At 39.9% G+C, this 10273-nt stretch overlaps 2 protein-coding genes across 4 annotated transcripts; one reads left to right on the plus strand and one right to left on the minus strand.

The window, feature by feature from the left end:
- Positions 1-233: 233 nt before the first annotated feature.
- On the minus strand, positions 234-3674 carry ghrl (ghrelin/obestatin prepropeptide). 3 transcript variants are annotated; one of them, XM_039611839.1, is made up of 5 exons: positions 3652-3674; positions 1417-1563; positions 960-1037; positions 763-874; positions 234-665 (listed from the first exon to the last, which is right to left on the minus strand). In XM_039611839.1, exons 2-5 carry the CDS (start codon positions 1528-1530, stop codon positions 646-648), a joined length of 324 nt encoding a protein of 107 aa, XP_039467773.1. In that variant the 5' UTR covers positions 1531-1563; positions 3652-3674; the 3' UTR covers positions 234-645. The 3 variants fall into 3 exon arrangements, with proteins under 3 accessions (XP_039467773.1, XP_031613045.1, XP_039467772.1); XM_031757185.2 differs by having other exon boundaries at positions 1417-1560; positions 3652-3669; XM_039611838.1 differs by lacking the exon at positions 3652-3674 and adding an exon at positions 2636-2727.
- On the plus strand, positions 3122-9259 carry ccdc174 (coiled-coil domain containing 174). The gene is made up of 11 exons (XM_031757116.2): positions 3122-3259; positions 3484-3591; positions 3687-3787; positions 3870-3928; positions 4015-4162; positions 5612-5707; positions 5824-5960; positions 6289-6383; positions 6772-6919; positions 7023-7175; positions 8552-9259. Exons 1-11 carry the CDS (start codon positions 3218-3220, stop codon positions 9097-9099), a joined length of 1635 nt encoding a protein of 544 aa, XP_031612976.1. The 5' UTR covers positions 3122-3217; the 3' UTR covers positions 9100-9259.
- Positions 9260-10273: the final 1014 nt, after the last annotated feature.

Genomic DNA, 10273 nt, shown 5'->3' on the forward strand with positions numbered 1-10273 from the left:
CGGCCAGCCCAGCCCAGGATGAGTGGCGGAAAATGGATGGACAACTGTTTGTGTCGTTCCTTGACTTTTCAGTGGATTTTAATTGTTAGTTTTTGCAGTGCAGCTAATTACCACCAAGAAAACTAATTGTTATTCACCCATCAGGTAACCTGTGAGTCATGAACCGGATGAGCTGTTGCATCACAGACCTTCTGATTTAAAGACTCATTAAATATAATACAGTGAGACAAAAGGTTGATTGATGCTTTATTGTATAAGGCATACTCGAATCCTAAAGAGACAGACTAACATTAGATCGTATTTCTCTGCTGACACAGGGATTTTAATAATGAATGCAAAATGTCAGAGTGTGAGTTAAACGTTTGGGTGTTTGGTAGACATTTTTCCTGCAGCTGCACCCTGTGAAATTCATAATGACAGCTGAACCAACCCCTTGATGATGAACATAATCTGAAGAGGCTGAAATCTCCAGGAAATGCTATTTGGCTGATTGATGTGTTCCATTTTACACACAGGGTCACATAGTAAGCATTTTAATGTTTTAGGCATCATTCATTTATCTTGTATTTCATGTTATTTAACCACAGTCTAATAACTTAGATAACTAAAGCTAATAATGGAAAACACTGACACAGTCTCTGATCTTCAACGAGGAGATGGTCTCTCTGGGGAAAAAGAATATATATATATATGTATATATATGTTTTGTAATATTTAAAGGAAACACTTTTTTAAATGTATAAACCAGAAAGAAGGGACAACCTGCTGTTTCTGTGTTTCCCAGCAGGCGTTGCACGATCTCCTGCAGCTCTACAATGTAGTCCGCCAAGTCTTCTGCTCTTAAAGTGACGCCAATTTCAAAGGGCGCACTTAGCTGGTCAGAAGAGAAAAAAACACAAAGCTGCAGGATTGACTGCTGGGAGATGGGCTGTATTTGTTTTGCATTTTTCCCAACTCACTGTGATGGTTTTCTCCTCATTGGCTTGATTTGGCTCCTCCATGGCTTGGCGACCGATTCTGGAGGACTTCACTTTGTTCTGTGATTTAAAAATGACATCTCATCATTGTTATGAAATAATTTCCACTTAAGAGGTTTAATTAACATAAGAAAACCTCCCTAATTCAAATGGCATGGGTGAGGTACAGTGTAGAATAATGTCACTGTTTGGTTGGTGAGTTCACAGTCCAAATAGCTGGTAGGGTTTTAATTTTTAGTCCATTTTAAAGCTTTGGTGGTTATGATGGGTGATAATAAGTTTAAACTCAAAGGCTGAAAACAAAAAAAATGAAGCATGAAATATTTATAGTGTATTACAAGTGTCAAAAAGAAACCAAAACTGAGTGAAGTTTTCATAAAGATTTTATAAAAATGTTGTTTTAAAAAAAATATTTGATAAAGGACAGAAAGTATCTCACCTGAGGTTTCTGTGATGGGCTGAGGAAGCTGGAGCCCGCACTGGTTGACTTGCACCACAAGGTCAAGGAACACAAGAGAAAAGCCAACAGGCAGGTGTTTCTTTTCAGAAGCATGGTTGAAGAAAAACGTCTCCACTGCTGGATCTGCTGCACACAGTATGATGATGTTGTCTATTCAAAACCAGTTCTGATGCTTTTCATCTGATTCTGATATGGATCTAACGTTCTTTGTTTTCTGTCCGTCTTCATACCATTATATACCTTTCATCCTCCTTCATACTGGTTTAAAAAAACACTGAACACAACAGTAACAGGATGTTGTTTGATCATATCTTGGTAACATAAGACTCCTCAAATGTTTAATCTGATAGCAAAGTAGGCATTTCTGTGTTGTGATCTGATACAAGGTCTGATGGACATCTTATCAGTGGGCTATGGACAGAATAGTATTGCAGTCACAGACTTCTACAGCAGCACTCTCTCAGGCAAGAGCTGTAGTAAAGCTAGCAATAATCTAATGTTTGATTAGACAGGGCACTAAATTTATATCAGCATACTGTTATCATTACATCAGTGCTCAGCTGGAATGAATGCTTCTTTAATATCTCTGAAATAAACAAATAAACCAAAGTAACTGGAGCGGATATTGACACAGCCATGTGGCATTCCATTTACAAGGATTTTCATTGACATTCACATGTTTGTGTTGTGTAATTGTGCCTTCAGTGTAACTGTGATGGTTCAAAAACGGTTTTTAGTTTTTAAATCAACAGCCTACTGAGTGACGCAATACATGAAGCCTCAAGCATCATGCATAAGCCACAGTATGAAGGACAATTTATATGAAATGGAAAAACTCGCATAAGTCAGACAGCTGAATGAGCTACTACACTCCAAGAAGTTTAATTACATTTCTTTGATTTAGGAAAGTAATCTGTATTTAATATTTTTCTTATTTAGGCATCACGCCTACCATATGGTTACTCAATACTTTGTTAGGTACGCATGTCCAATTACTCAGAACAATTATCTTATCAGCCTCTATACAGCAGAAGAAATGAGGCTGTGACATTACGATGGTCAGGAAATAAACAATAAACCGTATGAATGGATGTATCCATCCTGTCTCATAAAAGCAGATCAGTCTGCAGGGGATATTTTTGGTGTACGCTTTTCCCCCTCAATACCAAGTGATCATTCTTTAATTTCCACAGCTTACCTGAGTATTGTTGCTGACCATGTCCATCCCTTTAGGAACACACTGTACCAATCTTTTGATGAAAACTCTCAATATCACTGCGAAAGAACACTTTTGTAATGTGCTCAGTGTTTAATTTTCAGGAAATGGTAAGTTTATCCAAAAAAGCTTCTACCCCACAAAGGTGCAGACACTTTTGTCCTCATATAGATATTGAAATTGTTCTAAACCTTGTGCCAATAGCCATGTTACAATTAAAGCAGTTTTCATAACTATCTCGCACACAAATGCACATGATCACCAATAGAGCAAAAAAAAAAGAAAAAAAAGAAAAAGAAAACTAGACTCCCACTGCACGACTTTTTTTCTTCCTCATAAAATCTGTTTTCCTTTATCTAGACTAGACAATAGTCAGCTCAATTTATAGTTACTTTTCAACAAAAAAGGTGAAAGTAAGACTGAACGTTTGAAGCGGAAATGCGTGCAGTGTCGGAGAGACGCCACTAGTTGGCTGTAAAGCGACAGTTTGGTAGCAACAGAAACACCAACGAAGAAGTCGGACTGCTAACAGCAACAAACTGGAGATTAAGGTGGAGGGAAAAAATGGATAAAAAAAAGAAACCTTTAGACGTGACTGCTTCATCGGTGAGTTGAATGTTACAAGCAGCTCTTCAAATATTTATTTGACAGCAACTGCAGATGTTTGAGCTTAATTATACGGATAAACATAGCTAACTTACTGTCAGGGTTGCTAGCAGCACATACAACGAGCATGGACTGTATTTAGAAGAAATATATAATGTTTGTAAGAGGTTTTTTCTTTAGAGAATGAACAGCTAAATCTTAAATTTCGGTTTTGTTTCGTGCAGCTAGTGGACCTTAAAGCTGAGCTGTACAGAAAACAGGAGCAGTTCAAACGGGAGAAACTTGGACAAGAAACTTCTGGAGCAGGAGTCAAAGGAAAATCAAAAGATAAGGTACAGCACGAGTGATTTCAGAACTTTTTTTTTTATCCTGGTGTGCAATGACAGACTCACGTTTCTAATTTTCTTCTCCACATGTTCCTCTGCAGAAGCCAAACATCTGGAGCAAACAGAATGCTGGTGTTTCAGCAAGAGCTGCTAAAGATGCAGAGCAGCTGGAGGAGGAGCGGAGCACCATCGATACAGCAAGGTCAGTTCAGTACTGTTGAAGTTCTTCTGTATAACAGGAGGGAAACCAAAACGTCTCACGTCTTTTTTTCCTCTCACAACAGGCGTAAGTTGGAGGAGAAGGCGAGACTCTATGAACAGATGACTAAAGGAGACTTTCCAGGTTGGTGAACGGTTTGTGCCTTATGTCTGCTACAACAGCGTCAAAGTGGGCTTACTTTGTATTTACCTTGTTGTGTAACTCATCAGATGAAGAGACAGAAGGGCTGTTCCTTGTTGACTTCACCCAGAAGATTATTGACAAAAAGAGAGAAACACTTGCCCAGAAGGAGAAAGAGGATGAGGAACGACTCAGCTCGTCACCCGTCCCTCCTCCTGAGAATCCGGATGAAGAATGGTAACTTCACATTGATTGCATTCATCAATATTCAACTTGTGCTGGCACCATATAAATATATCAATATTAGGCTTATATGTTTTCCAGTATTTGCTAATACATTATATTGCCAAAAATATTCACTGGTCTGTCTTGAGTGACATTCCTTTCTTAATCCATAGGGTTTAAGATAATACTGGCCCATGCTTAGCGTAATTTCTTTTAGCTTTCCACAGGTTTAGGAGTGAGTTTATGGGAATTTTTGACCATTCTTTCAGAAGCACATTTGTGAGGTCAGACAGTAATGTTTAATGAGAAGGCTTGGCTCATAGTCAGGGCTCTGTGCAGGGCAGTCAAATTCTTCCACTCCAAACTTGCTCATCCAAGTCTTTATGGACCTTGCTTTGTGCAGTGGTGCTCAGTCATGTTGGAATAGGAAGGGCCGATCCCCAAACTGTTTCCACAATGTTGAAAGAATGAAGTTGTCAAAAATGTCTCGTATGCAGAAGCATTAAGAGTTCCTTTCACTGGAACTAAGAAGCCGAAACCACTGCTCTAGAATCCAGTGGCAGCGTGCTTCACACCACTGCATCAGACGCTTGCTACACACTGTTCTTGAGCTAATCTGAATGCCACATGAAGTTTGGAGGTCTGTAGTGATTGACTCTGCAGAAAGTTGGCGACCTCTGCACAATGTACGCCTCAACATCCACTGACCCTGCTCTGTGAATTTACATGGTCTACCCTTTCATGGCAAGTTGCTGCTGTTCCCAATCACTTCCACTGTGTAACAGCTGAGTGTTGAATATTTAGTAGCGAGTAAATTTCACAATTGAACCTGTTGCACAGGTGGTAAGGAGTTCCTGAGAGTGACAAGCGTTTGCTTGCAGAGGTGCTTGGTTTTATACACCTGTGGCCATATAAGTGATTGGAACACCTGAATTCAATGATTTAGATGAGAGTGGCTTCTGCTGCATTGTTTACCATTCCCACAGCCCCATCTGCAGCACATGCGTCACAAGTGTTTGTAAACTACTTTCAAAAATACAATCCTGGAAAGTTAACAAACAGTGATCCCATGGTTTTCTAGATGTCTAGAAAGCTTGGAAAAAAAGCACCCAGACCACTTCCAAAGGGGAAAACCACCATTAGGGGTTAGATACCTGGGGCTTGCCATCTTTTGTTTTTAGAACAGAAGAAGCCTCTTGTATAAGAGCTGAGACGTCTTCACAAACTTAGTTCATTGCATTTAAAAAAAAAAAAGTTTTCTAGTCTACCATGAACTGGATGATTGAGAAGCCACAAAGGTTGTATCAGCCACTATGCTCTGCGAGCAAAAATTGCCCTGCAAATATAGAAGGAGTGATCAGACTCTATCACTGCTTTTTGACATTACAGATAAACACATGGGCATGTGTTATTTGTCACAATATTTAAAAAACAAAAAACAACTATTTTTCTTCTCTGCAGGGTGGACTTTGTGGATGCTTTGGGACGATCTCGGCGGTGCATGAAGAAAGACCTACCAGGCTTTAAGAAAATGGACCAAGACCTTCAAGGGAAAGGGTAATTATTTATTTATTGTAATTTTTTTTAAAGATTTGTGTGATCTTTTTTTTTTCTTCAAGGATGTTAATGAAATATTTGAAACTAACTGTTTTGGATATGCCTGGTCCCTGTAGAAAAGCTTCATCAGACAAGACATTACTCTCAGAAGACATGCGACGAGAGCTGCAGAGGCAGGAGTGGGAGAGGGAGGAAGAGGAGGCAATGAAAAGGCCTGTTGGACCGATTCACTATGAGGATATCAGACAACAGGGTTAGTGTCACAGCAAAGAGCTTTGAGCCCTTACGTGGTCTTTAACTCAGTCAGCTACAAGGCGATTTGTTTGTGGGTACAGATTAGGATTGAGCCTGTCATCTTTCCTCATAGTTGGCTACAGAGTTAATGATGATTTTGAGTGTTTGAATATAGATCTTTGTGGGTTTTGCTTAATCGCCACTGAATTCTTTGGCAAATAATAAATACCAAAAGAATTTATGGACTGAAAATAAGGTCTTTTTTATGCTACGCTACACTTTGAAACAGAGGAAGTTTGGTTTGCTGGTTTGAAACTGTTGTCTAACTGTTGTTGTTCTTATCTCAGAGGCTCGGGACCTTGGTGTGGGGTACTACGCATTCTCTCAGGATCAGGAGCAGCGGCAAAAACAGAGAGAAACTCTGGACATGCTCAGAGATCAGGTGAGTTATTAAACAGATGTAAAATGCCGGACCAGGACAGCATTATGGTTTCAGATAGAGGGATAGACATATAGATATTCTATTCATCCCAGGGGAATGACTGTGTTACAGCACGAGCATAAAGAATAATAATAAAAAAAAAAAACATTGATAAAAGCACCACAGGCCCATATTGAAGGCCTTGTTATGTGAGGAAGTGCAAAATTGTACATACAAGAGAAAGAGATAATTTGATAACAGCGGAGAGAATTAATAAAGGAATTACTTAACAGGTTACAACACTGAAAATTTATAATGTAATAAAAATATTTAGATTGTGGAATCACCAGGAATCATTTATTACTTTATAATCTAATAAGTGTTTTATTCCACCTGTTCTGTCCTGCAGACTACAGATCAGCGCACAAAGAGAGAACGACTGAAGGAGAGGAGGCAGGCCATCCTACAGGCTCGTCTAGCCAAGGTAAGGCAGAGGAAGATGAAGAAGGCCAAACTGGATGGTACAGAGGAAGAGGAGAAAGAAGAGGAGAATGAAGGTTAGGATCTGCATGGCTGTTTGTGTATAACATTTGTTTGCAGGCTTCAGTTCAATGATCACATGAATGCTAGTGAGGGACTGTTATGAATTCTTGGTTTCAGGAGAGGAAGAGGAATTTGAAACAACAGGGACCTCCCCACAACCAGAGGAGTGCCCAGAGGTCAGCATACTCAAGAAGGTGGAAGTGGAGATCCAGGAGAGGAGAGACACCAAACCAGGAGTCCCTCATGTCAGAGAGTGGGACAGAGGCAAAGGTCAGTCTCATTTAAAAAAAAATAAAAAATAGACACTTTCATGTTATGAATATAATAAACGTGCTGTATGTTTCAGCTAGATAACACGTTAAATAGGATGTGTTCTTTTCTGTAGATGAGGAAGTTAATTCATTATTTCGATGCAGCGGTTTCTGTGTCATGCATGCTGGGTCACTGTCATGATTTAACTGGGACCCTTGACTCAGAGACATCATTGATATTATTAGTAACACTTGTTTGTCCTTCTGTAACAAATCAAAATGTGTGGTGTGAAAAACCCTAAGTTCAAGTCCCCAACTAATAGTTATAGTATGATATACAGTACTCCAATAAAAAGGCTATTTGGTTTTCCATTTGATGAGCTCGAACTGCTTTAGGCTGTAGTAATGTTGACATGTGTATTTTTTTAATTTGTGGAAATGATTGCAAATACAGAGCAGATCAACTATGTTTGCAGATGAAAACTTCAGAGAGTCTCATTTATAAAACTGCTAAAAACAGTACAAATGCACAAAAGCTGAAGATATTTGAATGCCAAAAACCAGCAGTCAGCGTTCCTGTTATAGATAACAGACCACGCGGAAATGTGTGGTCAGCCTCATACTCTGCCCTCTGCACACCCACATTCAGTCAACAACGGTGACGCCAAGCACCTCACGAAATTTGATGCACAGAGAAGAGCCAGAACCCCACAGTGGTCAGTGCTTGTATTTCCTTTGCCTTGATCTGCATTATGAAAAGGACTCATAATGACTGTGCTGTGGAAGAGCTTTTATTCACTTAATCCAGTCTATGAGCAGGTGGTGAAGGCAAGTCAGGTCAGGTGCCAGTAAATGTCAGAGGTGACTGACTGCTGTGTGCTATCACAGTCGGGTCCTCTGCGGTCATTTTCACACTAAACTAAAATTGCACATTTGCGTATTTGGTCATTATTGATGAAAACTGTTGTTGCATTTTTATGCAATATGTTAGTGCACCTTTGCTCTTTGAACCAGGGCTGATAATCACCTTTAATATCAGGGAAAGGCAATTCTACAGCTGTCTATAACTCCAACTGAGCTGTGCTCTATAAAATTGACTACCACCAGCTGTTCATCCTGAAGTATCCACCTTCTATTATTAGCACAGCACAAGTGGATGGAAGTAGTTATTTATTTGCATCCTTTTTCTGCCAATTTTCTGGAAATTCCATTCATATTTGCTTGGCTGTTTGGATCAAAGCCCAGCTAGTTCTTCTAATAAATTCAGCACCATCCAATAGTAGATTTACAGATTGGCTTTATGTCACTTTTAGGTGGAGTTTTAAGGATCAAGGCACCTCTGTTTTCTGGAATGTAACCTCCCTAACATTAGCTTTTGTCTTTGTTTCCTTTCAGAGTTCATGTTTACTGAGTGGAAAAGTCGGCGTCGGGAGGAGCGGGATTCTGAATTTGCACCTCCGTCTGCATACTTTGCAGATGACAAGAGGCCGAAACCAGGAAAGTATAAAAATGAGGAGAATAAATCCAACATGTCCTTCAAGTGGGCAAGAGCTTCAGGAGGAATCTCAGAGACCAAAGCAGAACCACAACCTCAGTCTAAAACTGCATCTTCACCTCCTGAACCTCAACCAAACCCTCCCCCGTCTGCGCAGCCACCGCCCTCAGACAGCTCGTCGCTGTCGGCTCCCCCCTTTCATCCCCAGTATCCCCCTCCCCCGCTATTTTATCCTCCATTTCCTCCTCCACCTACTCCTCAGTTTGCAAGCCCACCTCACCTCCTTCCTCCATTTCCACCACCGTTCCCACACCAATATCCACCCCAGTATCCACCTCAGGTGCAGAGCCAGGCGCAACCTGCAGGTGACAGCCAAACCCAGCAACTCCACCAGGGCCCTCCTCAAAGTCTGGATGACATGTTGTCCTTCTACAGGAACTCTACCTGAGGTCTAAATACTGCTTGATGTGTAGTTGGGTCATATTGTGAGTTTAAACACTGCTCTTTTTTTTCTCGCTCTTTGTTTATAGAGTAAATCACAAACAATAAAATGTCAATATCTCAGCTTTTTGGAGTTTAGATATTTAATAAATATCAAGAGTGTATCATTTGTGTTTGTGTGTATTTTGGTCACTGACGGGAAAAATGATTCATTTCAGCTCAAGCACTGCACATGGATATTAAAACTTTAATCCAGCTACAAAGAATGATTTAGGGGATGTCATGCAATGCCTTGTTACTTCAGGGTCAGAGGTCGGGCTTAGACCAGTGACCTGAAGCCAGCCGAGATCTTCTGCCTTGACCTGAAATACTGAAGTTAGACCGTTTTCTGGAGAGGAATGATCAAAAATGAATTGTCATTGTGCAGGTCTCATAAATGGCTAAACCAAAAAATATGACAGGGTTGTTTCCGTCAAAGGAAGTTCTACAAGCACACTTATCGCAGCGATTGACTGCTCAGCTTCTTTAAGACATTTGAAAGAATAAAGTTAAAACCATTTGTGGGTTTTTGCTTAGATGAAGATCAACTGTTCTTTTATGAGTAGTCAAAGTAAAAATCCTGCTAAATCCTTCCAAGGGGTTCATAAATTTTTCATATTTGTGTTTAATGTCAGTTGGCTCACGGAGCTGTTTGGAATCTGGGAGTGCGTAATTTAGTTGCAGTATATAAATATCCACCAGATGGTACCACATACACTTTTATGTGAAGTTCAAGTGACGGTGCATTGATTTCTTCACTATTTCTTTAAGAGCTGCAGTAACCTTTGTTAGTTGTTTATTTACTGAGTATTTATTAATGAAATTCTTATGCTTTCTCTCAAAACTGGCTTCGGCATAGTATCTTCAGATGCCTTGATTTATTCCTTTGCCAATCCAAACCGGGAAACTTTTTTTTTTCCAAATCTTCTCTTGGAAAAAAATGCTTGAATAAAGGTGCAGTTATGGTGAGCCTGTGTGAATATTAGCCTCAGTTTCCTGTTCTTATTTGACAGGAGTGGTCTTCTGCTGCTGTAGCCCATCTCTAATATTTGATATGTGCGTTCATACCTTGGCTATGAAAACAGTTTATTTAGGTTACTATTTTGTTCCTATGAGCTTGAAGTAGTCTGACCATTCTCCTC

This window comes from Oreochromis aureus, linkage group 5 (genome assembly GCF_013358895.1).
Source record: "Oreochromis aureus strain Israel breed Guangdong linkage group 5, ZZ_aureus, whole genome shotgun sequence".
Taxonomy (NCBI): domain Eukaryota; kingdom Metazoa; phylum Chordata; class Actinopteri; order Cichliformes; family Cichlidae; genus Oreochromis; species Oreochromis aureus.

Excerpts from the sequence above, each read along its gene's own strand:
- ghrl (XM_039611838.1), bottom strand. The coding sequence starts at position 2,662 with ATGGACATGGTCAGCAACAATACTCAG. Across the intron at positions 1,038-1,416 it reads GCCCATCACAGAAACCTCAG|AACAAAGTGAAGTCCTCCAG; the intron begins GTGAGATACTTT and ends TTTAAATCACAG. Across the intron at positions 666-762 it reads GGGAAACACAGAAACAGCAG|AGAGACCATCTCCTCGTTGA; the intron begins GTTGTCCCTTCT and ends CTTTTTCCCCAG.
- ccdc174 (XM_031757116.2), top strand. The coding sequence starts at position 3,218 with ATGGATAAAAAAAAGAAACCTTTAGACGTGACTGCTTCATCG. Across the intron at positions 3,929-4,014 it reads GACTAAAGGAGACTTTCCAG|ATGAAGAGACAGAAGGGCTG; the intron begins GTTGGTGAACGG and ends GTAACTCATCAG. Across the intron at positions 7,176-8,551 it reads AGAGTGGGACAGAGGCAAAG|AGTTCATGTTTACTGAGTGG; the intron begins GTCAGTCTCATT and ends GTTTCCTTTCAG.